General features: G+C 39.2%; 1 protein-coding gene across 3 annotated transcripts in view; it reads left to right on the top strand.

The window, feature by feature from the left end:
- kctd1 (potassium channel tetramerization domain containing 1) overlaps positions 1-23,733 on the top strand; it is a 51,146-nt gene that overhangs the window by 8,908 nt on the left and 18,505 nt on the right. The window contains exon 1 of one of the 3 annotated variants that reach the window (XM_066719582.1): positions 15,684-17,369. The exons of the other annotated variants lie outside the window; for them this stretch is intronic. Within the exon in view, the coding sequence (XP_066575679.1) occupies positions 15,807-17,369 (1,563 nt within the window). The 5' untranslated portion in view covers positions 15,684-15,806. Of the gene's footprint in view, positions 1-15,683; positions 17,370-23,733 lie in introns of those variants that run through there. 3 annotated transcript variants of the gene reach the window in all.

The raw sequence follows: 23,733 nt of genomic DNA, 5'->3' as shown, positions 1-23,733 counted from the left end.
AGCTGGAGCATCTCTGTTTGGCACTGACAGTTGATGTAGCTTTGTGTTAATAAGAGGCAGATTACTGCAACATGGCCCAACACTAGACTTCAATTGTAAAACCGCTTTCAAAATCTTTTACCATCACGTCAGTCACCCTCTATGGGTAAAGACTCAGATGCATCTTATGTTTTTATTAAAGCACTTGGTGGCTCACTGTGCTATGAAACTGAAGCCTTCCACTGTTTAGAGGAGGTGTGTGTGTGTGTGTGTGTGTGTGTGTGTGTGTGTGTGTGTGTGTGTGTGTGTAATGGAAAAAAGGGCACATCCTCTATCTTGGCCTACTCCAGAAAATAAAAAGTTACTTTTTGATTGAAAAAACACGTCACCGTTCAGAGGGGTCCACACTAACAAACAGACTTGACACTGAATGGGAATAATTGCTGCACACAAAATTACACATTGCAAAATATGCTATGATTAACTTTATTTACTTTTAACAGACATCTCTAAAAAGATTATGGATTTCAGACTCTGGGTTAATAAAAAAACTTTTTACTGAACATAGTGATACTGTATATTCTATTAAAAACCGCAATTGACTGTGTTATCATAATAGTACATTTAGGAACCACCATTTGATTGATACTTTTTTCACAGACTTTTTAATGAATGATCTCCAGAATTTCCATGTCTTTCCATCACGACTGTTTAAACACTACTTACTTCTGAATCCCCCATCCTTTCTCCACTATACAGATTAATCTTCTCTAAACCCTCTTGTCAAATGTTTATATCAGTTACATTTAAAATGCTTCTTCATAGTGAAAGCTGAACAACTAAATCAGTTATTTTACTTATGTTCATGCATCTGCTGCTGCTCGTTTCTTATTTTTCAATATTTATGCAACAAATCTTCCCATAGAAATAAACCGTTGAGAAGGAATATTGCTGAACTGTATAAAATTCAAGTTTTACACCGATCAGCCATAATATTATGACCAATCTCGTTATCATGGCACCTGTCAATGGGTGGGATATATTAGGCAGCAAGTGAACATCCAAGGCTCATTGATGCACGTGGGGAGCGAAGGCTGGCCCGTGTGGTCCGATCCAACAGACGAGCTACTGTAGCTCAAATTGCTGAAAAAGTGAATGCTGGTTCTGATAGAAAGGTGTCAGAACACACAGGGCATCACAGTTTGTTGCGTATGGGGCTGCGTAGCCGCAGACCAGTCAGGGTGCCCATGCTGACCCCTGTCCACTGCCAAAAGCGCCTACAATGGGCACGTGAGCATCAGAACTGGACCACGGATCAATGGAAGAAGGTGGCCTGGTCTGATGAATCGCGAGTTCAAGGTGTTGACTTGGCCTCCAAATTCCCCAGATCTCAATCCAATCGAGCATCTGTGGGATGTGCTGGACAAACAAGTCCGATCCATGGAGGCCCCACCTCACAACTTACAGGACTTAAAGGATCTGCTGCTAACGTCTTGGTGCCAGATACCACAGCACACCTTCAGAGGTCTAGTGGAGTCCATGCCTCGATGGGTCAGGGCTTTTGGTGGCAAAAGGGGGACCTACACAATATTAGGCAGGTGGTCATAATGTTATGGCTGATCTTTGTATATACAAGCCACATTCAGAAGCTAGTTGGATCTGATTTTATACTACATTATCAAAAGTATTAATACAGGAGAAAATAAAACAAAATACATCTGCTCATGATATATTTAGTAAGGTTTAGGCATACCCTTGACCTTAATGACAGACAAATTACATTTTATATACACCCAGAGGAATATTGTGTGATTCTTCCCAATGCACAGTTTTCAATTGGTCTTGGCAGTCTGTTCCTGATTTGCAGTTCTAATGAATCCCAGAAGTATATCTTACCAAAAGTACAAGCCACTTTCCATCGGATTTTGAGCACCGACTACTATACAACTATGGTAAAACCATGTTAAAAGTGCAAAACTCCTAGGCTAAATTTACCAGATTTAGTAAAGGGTATAGTGCTCATAATATTTAATGGTTTGTCAGTCTTGCCTCACAGACATAGAGCACCTCTGGGATTAACTGGAAAAGCTAATCGGGAAGTGAATGCTGAGGTCAAATTCAGCTGCTGATCTATGAAATGTAATGTGGGAGGACATGTATGTATAGTTTACAGGAACACTATACCGTGTCCAAAAATCCAATGCACATTTACTAGTGTTGGGAGACCCTACTCTCTCTAAAGCTGTTCTGAGACACGGATTGCTTGTTATTTGAGAAAGATACTGCTTTACAGCTTTAGCTTTAACTTTAGTCTGTGCGTGTGTGTGTATAGTTTTAAACATCTTGGATTTATTATTGGTGTATTATACATTGGATTTGCATACACTATGAAGAAAATAGTGTCCAACTCCATGGACTTTTTGAGTTGTCTTTATGATTCAAATTAAAAACAACAAAAACGTAAAGTTGTTGCTTCTGAGAGTTTTTGTAAATTTTTATATTTTTTCAACTAAAAAGAAATCTGTGTTTAACAATCTGGGTGTTTAAAAAAAACTGCTTCCTGCATATAAAGCTGTGGCTTTTGTTAATTCTGCTCAGTTTATTTCTTGTATTATGTGAGTTAGTGAATCATGTAGAAAGAAGCCTAAAACCCTACATTTAGTGTCAGAGTGGTCCTCACCGCTACTGGAAATCAAATGGATTCACCATGCTCCACAAGAAGTAAGGAAATGTGGGGTGCTCTCACCAGGGAGTGTGGCAGTAGTTTGAGTACTGCAGACTTAAACCAAATGCAGCCGGTGTGGTTTGCAGCACAGCAGCTCCACCCAACAGAACGATAAGCCCTCTACGCCAACACGGGAGGCTTATTGCTATAATGTTTTACAGAGGGCTTATGTCACCTGTAATGAGCTCGGCTGGCCTATCCCAGACGGGAGGAAAATGAGTTACAGAAACTAGTCAGCCGCGGAGACGGTGAGTGAGGCCCAGCAGCAGTGCGATGGTAGTGTAGAGCCTCTGCTACAGGCAACTATCAAGAGAGTGATAGCAGCATTGTAACCGTGAGGAGGCCCAGTGAACGGGAGGCTACACAGAGCCGGTGTGCGCAGCCCAGCTACACCTCCCAGCTGGCGAGGAAGACTTCTAGCTGGAGGAGGAGTGTCAGCAGCACCCGCGATGAGCAGGGGATGATAGTGAGGCTCTTCTGGAAGACAGTGACAGTGACCTGGAGCAGCAGCAGAGAGGAAGACGCAGATCTGGGTTAGAGCCAGGAGCAGCTAGTGCAGTCGCAGCTTCTGCTTGAGGAGGGCTGCATTCGGTCTGAGTGCGGGTGATGAGTGGCGTCCAAGAGAGGGTCCCTATCCAGCAGTGGGTTGAGCATGCCTTAGTGGGAGGCACAGCGATGCAGCGGATGGGTGGTGGCTGATCAAAGATACCACGCCAGCAGGGGGGCCTGCCCTAGCACAAATCGAAAGGTGTCCTTGGATGGGACACAGTTCGGCAGCAGCAGAGTATAGTGCAGCACGGTGCATACATGCAGACCCCAACGAAGAGACTATTCCAGATCGGGGCTTAGACCATCTTCCCTCAAGGATGAGGGATTATGGGGGTGCAGTGTAGTGATCTGTGACTGTTGTGTTAAATGGAGAGGCTGCAGTGTGTTCATGTGTGTCCGTCTGTTCTGTGTGTGGGTGGTGGGGCAGATCGTGTGGGGATCTGAGTTAGTGAGCAGGAAATTGGGCGTTCTGGGGTAATAGATTGAGCCTGCATGGGAATAGTGGTGAGTAGTGATTGGGGAGAGGGGATCACGGGGGTGAGGGGATAAATAGGGGTGCCCTGGGCCCCGCTGACTAGATTAGATTGAGATTCGAAGCAGAGAGAGAGAGAATTTATGTACCTGCACCTGCCTGTAAAACTGCTTCCTGCAAATAAAGCTGTAGTTCATTCTCCTCCATTTATTTGTTTTCTAGGAATCGCTGAATCCTATAGCAAGAGCCTAAAACGCTACAATATATAATTTGTAGGTAGTGCAGTCACCTCAGGCTGGAGTATTGGCATGGTATTTATTTTTAAACGACTCCTGTTATACAAAAGACACCAATTACTTTGTGCAGATTGTACTGGAATAAGAAAGTTACCATTTACCTTGCGACCACATTCGACTCACTGTAAGATACATTACTGTGCTTTTTGCCTATTCACACAAACCAGCATAGGCGTGTGGTGTGATTCAAGTTATGCAAATGTTGGAATGCACTGTAATCAAAGTGATTACCGTTTTTTTTTTTTTTTTCACTTTTTTTGAATGTGGGATTGTTTACCTGCAAAAACAATCTCCACTGCACATTAATTTCCGCTTTTTGAAAGAGAAAGTCAAGACTGAGTTATTCTGTTTTTCCCTGCAGACTTCTTGTCTCCAGAACTATAATTAATAAGTAGTAAAACCATGAAATGCTAACACTTTGGTTGACTTGATATAATGACTTGAGTTGCCGCTAGGAAGACAAATTCTGTGTTTTGGTGTTGTAAAAGAGCATACATGCTTTCTTTTGACATGCACCATTATTTGGTAAGTTTGAATTGTTCAAGTTGCTAATATGATATAATCTATCTGTCAGAGTGCTATACATCTTATGTATGCACCATCGCAACGTATAAAGGCACCTAAAACCATAATTTTAGGAACTATGCTTTTATACTTTAATTTATATGAAGTGGAAAATATGACCTGCTCTTTCAAGTGTTTACAGTATATTTTTCAGATTACTACATGTTAATATAGGCATTGTTTTCTGGTTATACATGAATTATCAAGATTGTGTCATCAAAAATATTGTAACATTGAAGCATTTTGATTTGAAAGATGTTACTGAAAGTGTAAGAGTGCTAGGGCTTGGAATACTTCTGACAGGGGGTCTTTTAATGAGAGAGTAATTATTGGGGAATAGTCAAAGAGCATAAATCTGCAAAACAGGATTCTCCCATTTTCATTCAAGGTGTTGCTGTGCCTTCGAAGCAGCTTTTGCAATCACACCTCTGTGTTCATTTCCCCCAGACGTGGGTGTTCAGAAGAGAGTCAGCAGAGCGAGGATAGTCAATTTTGACATAGCGCATGTTCCTAGTGTAAGTGGTTCTCAGAACTTATTTCTATCTCCTGAGATTAGTCAGGGAACAAATTACCTGCATTCACGAAGCACAGTCCTACACACTTTGCCATGTGTGCTATGTAGATCTTTTGAAGAGCAGGCATTTTATTTTCTCTCACTCCCTGCAGGGCTTCTGGCTTGCAAATGATTATAAAATTAAATTTTAAAACTATACATTTATTCTGCCTTCTCTTATCACTATCTGCACAAACTGCATACAAATCAGCCACGGATCAAACATTACTGCAAAGGTCTCTCCTCAAAAGGACAACTAATTGCTAATTGGGTATCTAGGTGCGAAACTGGTTCTACTAACGATAATTAAAAAAATGAAGACCAGCTCTTTTTCTGCCTCGAAAACTGGTCTTGGGTGATGTGCCTGAAAGCTAATTTCATGAAACAAAGGGCTCTTTTTTTAAATCCCTTTGCATACTTGTATGTATATTCATCTATGCATATAAATCCAGAAGTAAAGCGTTCAATCCTACACTGAGCATATTGAAACAACAGCATCATACAGTATGGGGGTTATTCATTATAGCCATTATTTCACATTGGGATTTCCTTCCTTATACAGTATATGCACTACTATTCAAAAGTTTGGGGTCACTTAGAAATGTCATGGTTTTCCATACATTAAATTAGTTTGAATAGGAAATATAGTCATTGACAAGGTTAGAAATAATGATTTTAATTGAAATAATAATTGTGTCCTTCAAACTTTGCTTTCATCAAAGAATCCTCCACTTGTAGCAATTACAGCCTTTGGCATTCTAGTTGTCAATTTGTTGAGGTAATCTGAAGAGATTTCACCCCATGCATCCTGAAGCACCTCCCACAAGTTGGATTGGCTTGATGGGCACTCCTTACGTAACATATAGTCAAGCTGCTCCCACAACAGCTCAATAGGGTTGAAATCCGGTGACTGTGCTGGCCACTCCATTATAGACAGAATACCAGCTGACTGCTTCTTCCCTAAATAGTTCTTGCATAGTTAGGAGCTGTGCTTTGGGTCACTGTCCTGTTGTAGCAGGAAATTGGCTCCAATCAAGCGCCGTCCACAGGGTATGGCATGGTGTTGCAAAATGGAGTGAGAGCCTTCCTTCTTCAAGATCCCTTTTACCCTGTACAAATCTCCCACTTTACCACCGCCAAAGCACCCCCAGACCATCACATTGCCTCCACCATGCTTGACAGATGGCGTCAAACACTCCTCCAGCATCTTTTCATTTGGTCTGCGTCTCACAAATGTTCTTCTTTGTGATCCAAACACCTCAAACTTAGATTTGTGTGTCCATTACACTTTTTTCCAATCTTCCTCTGTCCAGTGTCTGTGTTCTTTTGCTCATCTTAATCTTTTCTTTTTATTGGCCAGTCTGAGATATGACTTTTTCTTTGCAACTCTGCCTAGAAGGCCAGCATCCCGGAGTCGCTTCTTCACGTTGATGTTGAGACTGGTGTTTTGTGGTGATATTTAATGAAGCTGCCAGTTGAGGACCTGTGAGGCGTCTGTTTCTCAAACTAGACACTCTAATGTATTTGTCCTGTTGCTCAGTTGTGCACCGGGTCCTCCCACTCCTCTTTCTATTCTGGTTAGAGCCAGTTTGCACTGTTCTGTGATGGGAGTAGTACACAGCGTTGTACGAGATCTTCAGTTTCTTAGCAATTTCTTGCATGGAATAGCCTTCATTTCTTAGAACAAGAATAGACTGACGAGTTTCAGAAGAAAGTTCTTTGTTTCTGGCCATTTTGAGCCTGTAATCGAACCCACAATTGCTGATGCTCCAGATACTCAGCTAGTCTAAAGAAGGCCAGTTTTATTGCTTCTTTATTCACAACAGTTTTCAGCTGTGCTAACAAAATTGCAAAAGGGTTTTCTAATGATCAATTAGCATTTTAAAATGATAAACTTGGATTAGCAAACGCAATGTGCCATTGGAACACAGGACTGATGGTTGCTGATAATGGGCCTCTGTACGCCTATGTAGATATTACATAACAAATCAGCCGTTTCCAGCTACAATAGTTATTTACAACATTAACAATGTCTACACTGTATTTCTGATCAATTTGTTATTTTAATGAACATAAAAATGCTTTTCTTTCGAAAACAAGGACATTTCTAAGTGACCCCAAACTTTGGAACGGTAGTGTATATTATTTTATTTTACCATTCTACATTGCTGAATATCACTCATAATTTGAATATCAGATTTTTTTTCTTCGAGTTTTGCATTTACCTTTGCAGAACACTGAAAATGTCTTTATTTTTTGTGTTTTTACTGAAATGCTGTTTTAACCAGAAGGATTGCTGAGATTATCGCACATACTTTATATGTTTGGTTTTGCATGAGGTTATGTTTGTCCTTAGTATTACTACTAATCAAAAGTGACTGAATGCAGTAATAGGCAAGTTAGTTTCAATTGATTTGAAAATGCCATTATAACTGAAAATAAATAAGTGTCTCAGAATTGCCTCATAGGACACACATCCTTCACAGGAGTAACTGTGTCCTCGTCTTGTGGTATTTTCTCAATTTGAATTGTATTTATGTATTTATTAAAGCAAAAGTGTATGAAAGCATCCCATAGAATTAAAGTACAAAGTATTAAAAGTTCCATGTTTCTTTGCATTCCTGTCAATACAGTGAGGGAAAAAAGTATTTGATCCCCTGCTGCTTTTGTATGTTTGCCCACTGACAAAGAAATGATCAGTCTATAATTTTAATGGTAGGTGTATTTTAACAGTGAGAGACAAAATAACAGCAAAAAAATCCAGAAAAACGCATTTCAAAAAAGTTATACATTGATTTGCATGTTAATGAGGGAAATAAGTATTTGACCCCTTCGACTTAGTACTTGGTGGCAAAACCCTGGTTGGCAATCGCAGAGGTCAGACGTTTCTTGTAGTTGGCCACCAGGTTTGCACACATCTCAGGAGGGATTTTGTCCCACTCCTCTTTGCAGATCCTCTCCAAGTCATTAAGGTTTCGAGGCCAATGTTTGGCAACTCGAACCTTCAGCTCCCTCCACAGATTTTCTATGGGATTAAGGTCTGGAGACTGGCTAGGCCAATCCAGGACCTTAATGTGCTTCTTCTTGAGCCACTCCTTTGTTGCCTTGGCTGTGTGTTTTGGGTCATTGTCATGCTGGAATACCATCCACGACCCATTTTCAATGCCCTGGCTGAGGGAAGGAGGTTCTCACCCAAGATTTGACGGTACATGGCCCCGTCCATCGTCCCTTTGATGCGGTGCAGTTGTCCTGTCCCCTTAGCAGAAAAACACCCCCAAAGCATAATGTTTCCACCTCCATGTTTGACGGTGGGGATGGTGTTCTTGGGGTCATTCCTCCTCCTCCAAACACGGTGAGTTGAGTTGATGCCAAAGAGCTCGATTTTGGTCTCATCTGACCACAACACTTTCACCTAGTTCTCCTCTGAATCATTCAGATTTTGGCAAACTTCAGACGGGCTTGTACATGTGCTTTCTTGAACAGGGGGGCCTTGTGGGCGCTGCAGGATTTCAGTCCTTCACGGCATAGTGTGTTACCAATTGTTTTCTTGGTGACTATGGTCCCAGCTGCCTTGAGATCATTAACAAGATCCTCCCGTGTAGTTCTGGGCTGATTCCTCACCGTTCTCATGATCATTGAAACTCCACGAGGTGAGATCTTGCATGGAGCCTCAGACCGAGGGAGACTGACAGTTATTTTGTGTTTCTTCCATTTACGAATAATCGCACAAACTGTTGTCACCTTCTCACCAAGCTGCTTGGCGATGGTCTTGTAGCCCATTCCAGCCTTGTGTAGGTCTACAATCTTGTCCCTGACAACCTTTGACAGCTCTTTGGTCTTGGCCATGGTGGAGAGTTTGGAATCTGATTGTTTGATTGCTTCTGTGGACAGGTGTCTTTTATACAGGTAACGAGCTGAGATTAGGAGCACTCCCTTTAAGAGAGTGCTCCTAATCTCAGCTCGTTACCTGTATAAAAGACACCTGGGAGCCAGAAATCTTGCTGATTGATAGGGGATCAAATACTTATTTCCCTCATTAACATGCAAATCAATGTATAACTTTTTTGAAATGCGTTTTTCTGGATTTTTTTGCTGTTATTTTGTCTCTCACTGTTAAAATACACCTACCATTAAAATTATAGACGGATCATTTCTTTGTCAGTGGGCAAACATACAAAATCAGCAGGGGAACAAATACTTTTTTCCCCCACTGTATGTACTATCTGTAGTAGTGCTAACATTACATTTGTATTACGAATTGTATCCAGTAGATGTACATACATAGTCTCAAGAATAGTTTGTGTGCTCTGTATCTAAAAATAGAGAATAAAATCAAACCTTGATGAACATAAATGAGTAAAACCTCATTAAGGGTAACTAGAATATATGTTTATCCCTCAACATAATACTTCAAGAAAACTCCAACATTAAGCACATAATGGACAGATTAATAGTTCCTCCCAGTTTGACAGAACATAAATAAATGCAAAGCAGCTCAGCATCTAACTGCAGTTTACGGAGATGATTATTGAGCAGGAAGTGGAGACTCAAATGAAAAGCTCCTGATTTTGGCAGCTCATCTTCCTGGCATGCCAACTGAGTTAATGTCTCAAAAAAATAATATAAAAAACAATCTTATTATTGTGGCTTGAGCAAATTAGCCTTAACATCTGGGAACTTCCTCAGAACACGGAAGATAAGTGATGCTGCAATGTGTACCAGATGCAATGGCAATTTACTGCAACTGTCGGAATCCAGTTGATGCAATTAATGTTTCTCGATGTCTCAAAGCTCTGTGGAAGAAGTTAATGTGTCTGCGACCTTACTTGATGTAGATATGGCCACATGAATGAATTTGGTTATACAGAAGAAAAAAAAGAGGCCGCTGTTTATCCGCATAATAAAAATAACTACACTGTATGTTATATTAAACTAACACTAGTAGTTTTAATTCAGGCTCTTTTTTGACAGTTGCCTTCTGACTGTCACCAAACAATATATGATAATGAATTTGGAGGAAATAAGAGATGTTTGTGACTTATTTTCAAAGGTGTGCATACTGAATATACGTGTATGTATTTGCCTGGACATTGTGAGATATTCTGTATAAATGATTCAGTTTTTCTCATTAAAGATCAGGAATGTAAAGTATGTTGCTGCTAGTTTAACCTAGTGGAATGTTCTGCATGCAACAAAACCACAGAAATACATAGAGGGGAAACTTACAAACTTTTGTGAATGCAAAGCACACATTGTAATAATCATCATCTGTTAAAAATGTTTCAAACAGGTAAACAAAAACAAAAAAAGTTGTTAGAAAAGATTAATGTAAGTATGTCACAAGCATAGTAGTTGGAAGCTTTTTCTGCAGAATGTGCATCAACATAATTGCATATTGGTTTTACATTTAGCAGACCCTGTATGGATTACCAAAAGCCAGTGATAGTTGTGATGGTAAATTCCCCTGTGATATCTCGTTCATGCAACATGTTCACTGCAATAACACTTGGCCAACAGGTTTATCATGTGAGGAACACTAATAAAATGTCAATTCAGACGGTACATAATCATCTCCAAGCAGCAAATCCATGCGATAACAGACCCTCTGCAACATCTCCTGATAACACATTTTGCTGGTGAGGAGTAGAGCTCTCCCTGAGGTGTTCATGAAGTGATCCCACAGCCTCTGAAGGTCAGGCTGAAGTAGGACGTTAGCCAAGCTGTCCAGGTTGCATGATTTATGACCTAATCTCGATGATTTGTTAAACTCAGGGGAATATGGATTGCCTGTACTCACTCATTAGTGCTCCTCACCTGGCCAAACTTTTACCAGAATAGTTGTTCAAAGTTTTGCCAGATGAGTAACACTAAAGAGCACAGGCAATCCTTATTCACCTGCATTTAAGATTGGGTCATAAATCGTGCAACCTGGGCAGCTTGGCGAATGTCCTACTTCAGACTGACCTTCAGGGGCTGTGGGATCACACACCACAAAAATGCAGAACTAACAATCACTGAAGTACAGTCAGGTTAAAACATGCCTATAGCACAATGTTGTTTGCCTGTGTCTGTCCTTAATGATCTGACATGATGATGTATGAAGGGATGATCATTAGTTTTTATAATCACTTTGTGATGCACTTGCACAATGTGCCAGATGCCTACAGGTTCAGCACCTCTCATGTTATCTGTAAGGTTGTATGTGACAGCATTCCACAAAATTACTTGCATGAACTTATTTAACTAAAATGCAATATCCTCTGCAAACTGATTTGGTTTTGAAAATGAAAGTTCCCAATTTTACATAAACACAACAATTGATACATATTAAGGGCAACTCCAAAGCAATTTATTGCAGATAGCTTTCCTCCCAGAAAGAACATAAACTCTGTCCCACCAAGTCCTGTGTAATACACAATACACAATAATACACAATTTAATCAACCTGCACTTTGTGTAATGGGTGCCTCTTATTTTTTTCATTCAAAAACTGTGCAAACTCTTCAAACGATTTCCAGTTTTCTGCATGTTGTCTACTCTATAGGCGACACAGGAATGATACATATCAAAATGGGTCACAAGATGTTCCCCTTCATAAACATATTTAATTGGGATGTTCAACTTCTGGTTAGCTGTTACTTTAAGTAAATCTTGTAGTCTTTAAATTGAAATGCAATATCCTTAAAGATGAAAGTCATTAAGCTCACCGAGTCCTATAGAAAGAGAGTCTGGAAGGCATTTGTGTGCAATGATAAAGATAGCCTGTGGAGGAATGTATTGTTCAATTGAGGTCACACATACCCCAGGGACATTTCGGTGCTGTGTTGGTTTAAGGCGGAACAGTTAGACTTATAATACTAAAATAAAATTAATATGTTGCCATACACTTCTTTTGATGGTTTTCTAATAAGTTTTATTTTTAATTGATGTGGGAAATAATGTAAGGACAGCTTTTAAGGCACAACCTTTTGATGAGCTGTCAATATATCTTGCTTATCTCTGTTTGGAAGTCTACACTACAAAACCAGGAGTTAATATATTTTAAAGCCCAAAGCATTAGCTTGACTGGGTCAGAAGACTAAGGAGCTGTGACTCTACTGTCAATAATTTAAAATGTTATTTATGAAACTTAATTTATTCTTCCTCTGAGTTCAGAATAAATGGTATGTGGACCAGATATTGACTATTTCAACGGACCAAAATTTATTTAAAGATAACCCCGATTAAAAAAGAAAAAGAAAAAGGCATGAATGCTGCAAGGGATATCATAAATCTTTGAAAAATAACAGTTGATTAAGAGATTGAGAGTATCAAAATGTATGACCTGAAATCTAATAAGTTTGCATTTTAATTACTTATTCAATTGTGTGTATCAGGTATTGGTAGAATTTACTGATATATCCCTAAGCATTTTTAGTTCCCCTTATTTTAGTGCATGTTTTCTGACATGTTATTAAGATGCTAGAAGCAGAGTTAAGATAGGAACCCAGTTTTTATTTGCATCGCATTCTGTCAACATTTTACAACTGTCATAAAATAATACATTTGTGCAAATGTGTGCTTAAATGCATTTCTTTCAGTTTCAAATGGGAAATTATGCATTTGTTTTCTTCTTTTTTTAAACATGTTTTAGATATCTGACAGGTCTTTATTTATAGAACTTGATAATGATACTAGTAATAAAATGACCTCGTCATATTGTTTCCTGTTTACCTATCTAAGTGAGAGTGCTGGTTGAGTTAGAAGCCAGAAGAGTTTGCAAGTATGGTTTAAAGGCATGCTCTTCAGCCAAAAGTAGAATTGCAAAGTGTAAGCAGGTTATTTATTTATTTATTTATTTATTTATTTATTTATTTATTAAGTTATTTATTTTATTTTAATTCCCCCATTTTAGAGCAAAAAATGTCTTGGAGTCTAAACAGTTAATGCAGTTAATAATGTGTGTTAATTTTGGCTTAATGCCGAAAACTTTGTGTTTGTGTGTGGGTATATATATCTCATAACCATCAGCCCATATCGCCTCCCCAAGATGTTTCCACTTGCTTCTATCTACAGTGTCTCTTTTCCATGTAACACCTATAAAGTTTGATTTCATCTTCCCATCGTTGATGTGGTCATCTTCTAGGTATTTTTAATCTCTTGGGATCCATTTGATAGTTTATTTTGTCCATCTTTTATCTGTTTTTTCTTGCAATGTGTCCAACCAATTACCAAATTACCAAATTACCAAATTACATTTGAATTTGTTCTCTGATCCCTTCATCTCTTGTTATGCTAAGCATACATCTTCCCATGCTTCTTTGTGACTGTAAAATTTTTGCATTAAGTGAACAGGTTTCACAACCAAGAAAGCACTGGTAGAATGCATCGATCAAATACTTTTCTCTTCAGGCAAATGGGTAAATTTCCTTTCAGCAGTGTGCTGTTTCTTCCAAATGCACTCCATCCCATTTTTACTCTTTTGATTTCTTCCATATCTGTCTGCACTCTTTTGTTGTCCAAGGTAGACATAACGATTGACTTATTCAAGTATCCATTGATTTACTTAAATTGATAGATTTAACAAAGCTGTTGAACATGACTTTGGTTTTACTCGGGTACATTTTAAGTTCATTTTCTTGCTTGCATCTGAGAGTTCTTTACAGATGCAGAGAATGTGAGCTTCCTCTGTGCCCAGGCTTTGTTGACTACAAGAACGCATTTGATTCAGTATATACAAACTCAGTCCTCCGGTCTCTAAGAAATCAAAACATTGAGGAATCCTATATAACTCTTATTAATTATATCTACTACAAGGCTACATCTGAAAACAATCCGATGCCAGCAAAACACTGCCAGGATCAAGATTTGTCAAGGAGTACATCAAGGGGACACCATCTCTGCAAAACTTTTCACAGCAACTTTTGAAGAAGTGTTGAAGACTTTGGACTGGGAAGAAAAATCACAATTTGTGATGATATTATGAAATAAAACTGTGTGTGTGTGTGTATGCGTGTATGTATGTGTATATAGTACAGGGGCGTAGGTTTCATTTCAGAATTAACCTACGTTAATAGAAAATATTTTAGAATATTATTATTATTATATTGACATATGTGTAATGGATTCGAACCCCCATTTCTGGCACACCTCTGAGCACCTGCTCCACACAGCTCCACTGGCAGAGCGATAAACCTTGATGGAGCGTGCCTGAATGACCTAACACTTTCACTGAGGGATGACCTCATCTTAACAAGCTGGTACATGATAAGCCCTGTTACATGTACACATATGTTTCCCTTTCAAAAGCATGTGAACACCTTGTCTCCCAGCATGCCCTGCAGTGCTTGTTAAAAGGCAGGTCTACAGCTGAGAGCAATCGCATTAAGCTGTGATACCAGTCCATCAGTATGCCCAAAAGATGTGAGCTATGCCTTTTACAGACAGGTTGCTTAGTTGGCTGTCAGATGTCCTGGAAGTCAGTGTGTCAAATAAGTACTATGGCAAGTGATCCAAGAGTAATGAAGCATAAAGTAATCGCAATTAGATCAACAGAAAATATTGTCATGGTTTTACAGAAGTGACTTAATAGTATTCAGAGTTAATCGGGAGACACGACTGCCCACCCACCTGCTGACTGAGATCCATTACACCTTTAATCCTTGATAATTGTTTATTGTATTGTATGCCCTTCCAGACCCATATATACCAGACTTTTCTTTTAAGCCCAGCCTTGTACAGCATTTCTTAGCACACTACCAGCAAGAAAATATCTCCCCATGACAAGCACAGGAAGCTCAGTTAAACCCCAATGTGCACATGTGGGATCAACTGAAGTATATGGTGGCTTTGTGCCTAGGCAGTTGTCAGGGAAGTGGGTGTGTGTTTGTATGGAAGGGTGTTCTCCCTATTGATGTTTGGAAATGTGTATATATATAATTTAAAATGATCTTCGTTGTGTTGTACTTCGTTGTGGAGGGCATTTTGCATTAGGGGGTGATTTATCTTATTGTACAAATAACATAAAGCTTCAATTGAACAAAAGCACTGTATTATATATGAAGTTCAGTGATGGAAGTGCTTATTGCATAGAAGGCTTCATCTTTTGCTGATAGATTAGTCGTGCATTGTAACTGGAGAATAGAAACGTCGATTATAAAACTTTGTGGTCTTTGTTTCCATTTGCCTGGAGACAAACGAGATGCGTCTATATCTTAACCCTTTCCGTGTGTTGCATCTTGCAACAGTGTGTCAGTGTGTTCACTATTTGATACTTAACAGGTGTGTTATTAAAACCGTCAGAATCTAGTACTTAAAACCAGTTGGACGCACTGTCACTACGGAATTATGAAAACTAATGAATACATCTATATCGAGGCAATATCGGTTTGATATTGTTCAGGTAGGCTTTGCGCGTTGTACACGCGTATCAATAAATCTGTCACTTGGCGTCTGTTCCCCCCAACTTTATAACAAGCATGTGGTGGTCCAATACTGGGTACTGCAGCCTGTTTCGGCTGCTAATACCATTTAAAAACACCTCCCTTTTCTCTCTTTGAAGCGAGCAGTCCCTGCACCTTTAAGAGGCTGTCTGCCTGTAGCTGAAGGTCACTAAATACAAAGGCTCTTAGCGCTGCGGTCCAATATAGCGCATGCGCCCTGCCTGAGGACTGCCAGAGAGACTGCAATATGGCGAGAATGCCTGGCAGCAGAGATTGCTATACCGACACAGAGGGGACTGCAAATGAACAGATGAGTTACCTGGAGAGAAGCGACGAGGAGGAGGAGGAGGATGAGATTCAAGAAATACAGATAACGGGGGATGAGGAGGATGAGTATGAGGAGGATATCGGGCTGGAGTGGGAGGCAGAGAGCGAAGACCCCGACAGCGGTTCTGTGGTGGGGACGGAAGCGGTCCTTATGCGGAGTACGGACCGGGCGAGCGAGTTGGACTCGGAGGCGGATCCGTTTCACCTCTCCGGGCTGGACTCGGACCTGGAAGCGGACCTGCAGCGCTCGGATCGGTCCAGGCTCAGCGAGAACACGCGTCTGGCCACCAGGTATGCGGTGAGGATCTTCCGGGAATACCTGAGCGAGAAATCCCAAAGTCCCGACTTCGAGACCATGGACAAGGAGGCGCTGTGCCAGGTGCTCCGCTCTTTCTATGCAGAGGCGCGCTCGAAAAGTGGGCAGCTGTACAGCAAGTCGTCTCTGATCAGTATCAGGAGCTCCCTGAACAGGTACCTCAATGAGCCGCCCTACTGCCGCACTTTAGATCTCACTAAAGACCCGGAGCTCAGGAGTGCCAACCTGACCCTGGCAGCGGTGATCAGGAAGCTGGAGGAGCAGGGTGCGGGTCCTGTCGTGCAGAAACAAGCCATCACCCGGTCCGACCTGAGGAAACTGTACACTTCTAGTGTGTTCAATACCAACACGCCTTTCGGCTTGCTCAACAAAGTGTGGTTTGAGACCTGCATGTATTTCTGCACCAGAGGCAGGGAGAACCAGAGGGAGCTGGAGGAGGACTCTTTTGGCTTGGCGATTGATGAAGATGGCAGAAAGTTTATCTACTTCAAAGCGCTGGGGCCGTACCACAAATCCAGGTCGGCGTCCTGGAGTAAAAAAAGGACTGACACCGACGAGGACAACTTGCCCCGCATGTACGAGACGGGCACGGAGTTCTGCCCCTATGCCAGCTTTGTGAAATACATCTCCAAACGCAATCCGCTGTGCAAGGCGTTTTTTCAGAGACCGAGGGATCACTGCAGCGAGAGTGACATGACCTGGTACGAGAACAAAGCGATAGGCAAGAACCTGCTGGGCACCAGGATGCAGATGCTGTCCAGGGCGGCCAAGCTGTCCAAGACTTACACCAACCACTGCATCGGTGCCGTGTCCATTGCCACTCTGAACAGCATAGCTGGCATCGGGTCAAAGTTAGCGCCTCACCACCACATCGCTTCGGAAACGGTCAATGGCAGCCCGCATCATTTCCAGCTGGTGGTCCCTTTCATGCACCAGGTCGAAGATGGCATAGAGATTAAACCTCAGGCAACGAGTAAGCGGCCGCGGCCGGGCTACCCTGCTGAAGGCACGGGGCGGGCATCCCCTAAGAGGCTGTGTGTGCGGCCGGCGGAGCACGCTGACCCCCCCATCGTGATCGCGGTGAGGACTGACCCCCAGCCTGCTGCCCCCCCCGAGTCCAACGGGCAGCCTGCCACCCCTTCGCCGGCAATTGTACTGCCTGCGCAGGTAATAGCAATTCAGTCACCTTTCATGCTAAAAAAAGGGAGAATAAAAGTTGTACTTTTTTTTTTTTTTTTTTTTTTTGGGGGGGGTAAACATATGAGCAACATTGTGTATAGTTTAGTTATTCAAGTAAAATGCACTTTCATTTATAATGCGTCTATTCCAGTCTTGCTTTAGCACAATCATTTCTTGCAACATGCAAAACCAGAAAGTTGGCCGTGCTGACGCGCTTGCTCTTGGTCGGGTGGGGCTGGGGGCGCTGAACACAGGCAGGTGCTGATGCAAGAAAATCTGCAATTTATTCAGAGCTCTGCGAATTGTGAGCTTGTTATCCGTCACCTCATTAAACGCATACAGATATAAATAAATACACATTCATTTATTTATTTATTTCTTAAAACGGCTACACTAGGTTAATAAAGTTGCCAGCATCACACAATGCACAAGTGACATGTTTCATTATGTGACACTTTGCGTTCTCTAGACTGTGTATTTATTAATTAATTTCCTCCTCTCTGTGCTTGCTTTCTCCGGACTGAGGGTGTTGTTTAGAAATGAAGGTGTGGGAGTTGGTCTTTAATTTGGATTTGTGCGTGGTTTTATTTGTTTAATATATTTCTGATGTTGACTCTCGTAGTTTAAAAAACAAACAAACCAAAAAAACCACACACACACACACACACACACACAAACATGACATTTAAAAATAGTGTAGGTGTTTTATAAATTGAAACCACCAGAACGCACTTTATTGTACCCATGTACCATTTTTGCTTTGAACTACAGGATGTGGAGGATGAATATTTTAACTGCACTGCACCACAGCTGGCGTTTCTGGAAAAAAAAAAAAAGTCCAAAGGTGAAAATAACTTGCTGCTGTTAATACAAAATAAAGCAACATTTCAATACTTGCAGGTCACTTGTGGATCTATTGACTATTATTATTATTATTAATAATAATAATATTATTATTATTATTATTATTTGATTTAGGTCTGCCCGTAAGACACATACAACTGAAAAATGCCTACATTCAGTAAAGTCTCAACTTTTTAATGAAATTAAAAATATTAACTGATTATCCTCATAGCCTTATTTTGAATGTTAGGCTGAATGTTAGGTATCTCTCATCTGCAGTCAGCAAGAGATGTCTGTCTATCACTGGGAGGGCCTTGCTTTGCTTCAAGATACCTCTGCAAAGAAGTGTAGTAGAAGTGTGTGTGTGTGTGTGTGTGTGTGCGTCAGACTTAAAATATGGTTGTGTTGAAAATGTGCTCTATTGTATTTCTATGTGGTTTTCAGATATTGTTGTATAGATTAAATATTGTGTTAAACACACTGCTGCTCATATTGATGCTGAACTATATATTTTTTCATTTTGACATTAGAAATGCCAGAAACTACACATTTTTTGATAATTTGCATGAAATTCTTATGATTTATTTATTTATTTTTATTTATTTGTTTATTACAAGAAAGTATACTTCATAGTGTATAGGTTTTTAAAAAAGTGGCCATGTGAAGTGTCTTCCCTTGGCAGAAAACCACAAAACATTACTCCTCTCACTTCCATTGGATGGATCTTGAATATGGCTTTAGGTTGTTTATGTGGATTGATTTCTTTATTTAGATTTTATTCATTCATCCATATATTCATTAATTAATTCATTCAGTTGTTGTTTTGGGAACAATACTATTTTGGGAAGTAGCTGTCCCAGAATGCCAGGCAGAACCAATTTCTTGTTTCTGTCTGGGTACTTCTCTCCTTGCCCTCTGCACTTTATCCAAGTGGCCAAAAGAAAGGAGATGAAGGCTTGGACCAGATCAAAATGAGAGCCACCCTTCAATCACAAATTACAATTCCATTAGCAGTTAGCAGGGGGTTTTATTGGACAGAGGATCTTTCCTTCTACAGAATAAAAAAAACACTTTAATTTGAGATGGATAGGGAAATCAATATTTTGATTTGGTCTTGACCACTATCTCAGTGGTAGAAAACAGAGGAAGATAAATACTGTATTTGATTATTTCTCTTTTTCAGAAATGTAACTGAGCATGTTAAGCAATGATTCATCATTCCATATTAAAGACTTTTCTTTGCAAAATGCTTGAACATGATTGATTGTGTTTTTGAAATCTGTGCTCCATGTATGCATTTTGTAGTCAAAATATGAATTGTGACCAAATAAATATAAATTTTCAATTTTTAATAATAGCTTCCTATGAGAACTTATCCTGTGGTATTTACTGTATCTCCTATGTTATTCTCAATATATGTGCTATCCTTAGCAATATAGTATTTTTTCATGTCAGTAACATTTACCATTTCTTTGAGTTTAATCAGTCTTCCTGAATGTTTGATTCAATCATGGAGTTCATACTGATTTTAATGTCTGCAAACACTATTCTGTTTTCAAGCTTTATATTTGTAATTGATATGCTCTTCTCTGACTTTTGTTAATTATGGGGTATACATTTTATTTTTGTTTTTGACATTTGTCAGTGTCACTGCAGGCACTTTTATTTTAATTCTTAAACTTGTTATCAGTAAATCTCTATTATTTATATAGATCATATTATAGGTCCACACACATGTATTGCTTATGTGTTGAAATTCTCCTAAAATGTGGTGACAATTGTACAGGGAAGAGCCCATTTTTGAGAATGTGGAGTGTTGTTATCTTTAACATCTTTTCCTAATCTAGGGAGTTTTGATTTTTTTGGGTCATGATTTATAGGCTTGCGCTGTAATCATTTCTGCAAAGGTCATTAATTAACCGCAGATACTCAATACAAAGTGCATTATGCGAACATCATCTGAGCCAGTCCGTCAAACTGTATCTCCAAATTAAGTAGGTTATAGTGAGATGCAAATATTTTCAGAAATGTCTTGACGCTGAAGTCACATTTAAGGTAATCTTGAATCATCACCAGGCACATTTTGATTTAACGTATATAGTTACTACAATCTATACTGTATCTATATCTAGCCTATATTTGTTTGGAGGGTGAGGGGTGGTACTGGAATATAGATGGTATGTGTATTACATGGCGTTTTGGGTTCTCTTTACAAAACAATAAGAAAAATATTAAATGTCTGAATTGTTTTTATCAGCTGTAAATGTATTCAGTCACATATGTCCTATTAATTGCATGTGGCCATCTGTTGGTAGGAAAGTGCACAATGTAAACTGTGGCAAAGCTCACTGTAGTATGGGCTCTTTGAAATGGTATCTTTTCAAATGCAGTTCATGGTGTAGTATTATATTTTTCTGCATTATTAATTATTGATTCTTACCTCTTCAAGAAATCGGTCACAAGAGATTCAAACCCCCAAACATATACATTTGCCTTTCATTCATTCATTATTCTTATTTTGAAAAACCCCAAACACTCAGAGGTAGCCATCAAAACCAGCTACTGCCATTTAAAACCTTAAGGCCGTTTAATTAAAACATTCATTTATTCTGAGTTCAAAGAACAGGTATTAATTTCCTAGATCTCTGAAGAACATAAGGTAATGCTGTCAGGTAATCCCATGATGCTCAAGGCCATTGCACGACAGAATGGAGCAAACGGACATGCAGAAAATTTCTCGACAGGATTTCAGGTACTGTAAATTAAAAAACGTGGTTTTCGATGACCTCCCGAGAAGACCATGAATTTAGTTACAAACCATGTCTAATGTTGACACCCACTGTGTTAAGGAAACCTCAACTGAGTGCTCAGGATGTGAAAAAATTAAGTAGTTCCTGAATCCACCTGTCCTACATACTTCCCATTTAACTCTCCCTAGATTGAAGTATTTTATCCACTATATTTACTCACCAGTGATAATGTGGTGTCTGTGGATATGTTATTATAATAAATGCAAAAATATATTCATAGCATTTTTACTCATTCACCACAGCTTTATAAAGCGTGAGGGAGATGAGATCAGCTCTAAGGAAGTTAATTGTTTCTCAATATAGCATATAAATTTATGCTTGAGAAGCATCACTGCTGGAGCTCTTGCTTGATGTAACACGGAAAAGTTTTCTGATCAGCCTGTAGATTGAGATTTCCTGCTTTATTGCTAAATATGTATCATGTTTCACAATATTTAGATTTTAAATAATGATTTAGAATACTCAATATATGCCTGTTTAACAATTCAGTGATCAATCTATACATTTTCATTTGTTTTTTTGCCAGGTGTTTTCTGATGATACATAGATGTCAAGACAGACAAGAAGGGGAAATCATGTTTTGTGGGGGATTTTCTTCCCCATCAGTGAAAAGTTTGAAAAGCATGACTGAAAAGATCGAGTGAGACCACAACATCTGGCATAACCAAAGCTCCTACTCATGACTACCCACATCTTTTCAAGTAGTTGTTGAGAAATATGCTAATTTTAAAGCAGAAGTTGTAAGAGAGACTTGTGTATGCCCAGTACTAGATGAAAACACTGGCATAATTGACAACTCTTATGAAAATATGATATAGGCCTGCATAAAATAATCTTTTTCGGTTAATGTGGAATATGTGGAAAACCTAGTTCTGTCTAGACCAACAAGTTCTGTCCAGGTAAAGCAGCCCGTCCACTAAAGAGCATTATGTGAGGAATCCTAGGTGTGCCACTCAGTGATTTGCTATATATTATCGCTGAATGCTCAGGTGTTGGCCTGAAGTAAAATTTAAATATTTCCTGTACATTTTTTTTTATTTTTTTTTACTTTTATCTATCACCAGATTGGTTCATGGAGTATACAGTTCTCAATGTACTTTTTAGTGTATATTTTCTGATTTTTTTTTTCTGATTTATCATCACTGATATAAATATCTATATCTCTATGGAAAATGTATGTTTGTTTTATATTTGTTTAGCTTGAAGCAAGGCACATTGTAAACAGGATGGGATGATTTCAGGTCTGCCTCATTTTTAAGTGGGGAAAAACATTTTGTTTTCTTTTTGTTTCCCATTTTATGTTTTAAAATATAATGTATAATTGTGTTAAGAACATCATTAAAGGTTACAAATAGCAGGAGGTCATTCATAGCATCTCAATTTGATTATTTGCTTATGCAGATATTTGTTCAAGGATTTCATGAAGTCAGGCAGCATGGCTGTATAGTTTGTTACAGACAGCCATGACCCATAACTGTCTAGATGGAACATGGTGGCATTAGCAGTTGTGAAATTCACTTCAAACCATTCAAATTGTTCTGAATTTATACTTGTGACCCCATATGTTTGTTTCATTGTTAATCCGGAGTAATTAATTTGGTTGACTTTGTCCATTGTGGGGGGATTTTGAATGCTTGAAGTCTCAATCCCTTATACTGTCTGTTTTGTACAGCAATTGCAGGTCCTTAATTTTCAAACTGTTATTACAAAAGATAATTTTATGGCCCTGTCCTCCTGTGCTGACATGCATAGCAGAACAAGGAATTCCAGTTAACAAGGATCTGACTAGATTCTACAGAGAACCATAGCATTGGAAAGAAGCCAAGAGTAGGAGCTAAGTGACAGGAACTGTTGTTGTGGGTTTTAACAGTATCTTGATGGCTTCTTTCTAAAATGTAAGTATACAAAAAAGTGAAAAGTGAAAGCTATAGCAACACACCATCCAGCACGAAGGGATTAAGTACAGTTAACAACATTTTGTGAATGGTAAAATACAGCTTAGCACAGCTTAACTGTCAAAATGTTGAAAAATTGTGAATTCCATTTCAAAGTACTGTAATATGCCATTTCAAGCTGCTAAAAAAATAAACTTTAAACTTTAAAGCTCATGTTGAGTGCAAAAGGGCAGCATTTAAAATATGAAAGCGATAATATATGGGCTTCAAGCAAATCATGTAGAAAAGAGAAACTATCCAAAGTACATATTTTTTTAATTGCATACATTCAATCCAGTATAAAAACATGTTAATTAGTAATTTCCTATTGATTTATAGTAAATGTATATTATATATAATACATTACCGAAAGCAGACTAATAACATTGTTTGGAATGCTGTATATTTTTAGATAATATATATGTTCTATATATATTATAAATGCACTTGACATGGATCTTGCACTCTGTTGTCATGAAGTGCATGGATTGAAGAGTTGTGATCCACAAGATACAAGAGTTGTGATACAAGATTTCCCCTAAGGCATTATTTTGTGGAAAACATTGATTTAGTAGACTTCTTGGCATCTCCTTGTTCTTACCTTTATTTCATCCGGTGTGGTGTGTTTCCTGTTTTTACAACTGTGTAAAATGTCACCATCTCTGCAACTCCGTATAACCTAATCTCTTGGTGATGTTTAACATAGATCTTATTTTAGAATTTGTATACTTCAAATTGTAAAATCTGAGCATGATGATATGCCTG

Source organism: Amia ocellicauda, chromosome 2 (genome assembly GCF_036373705.1).
Source record: "Amia ocellicauda isolate fAmiCal2 chromosome 2, fAmiCal2.hap1, whole genome shotgun sequence".
Lineage (NCBI taxonomy): Eukaryota > Metazoa > Chordata > Actinopteri > Amiiformes > Amiidae > Amia > Amia ocellicauda.
Note: the sequence above shows the minus strand (reverse complement) of the source record. Positions and strands in the feature narration are given on the sequence as shown.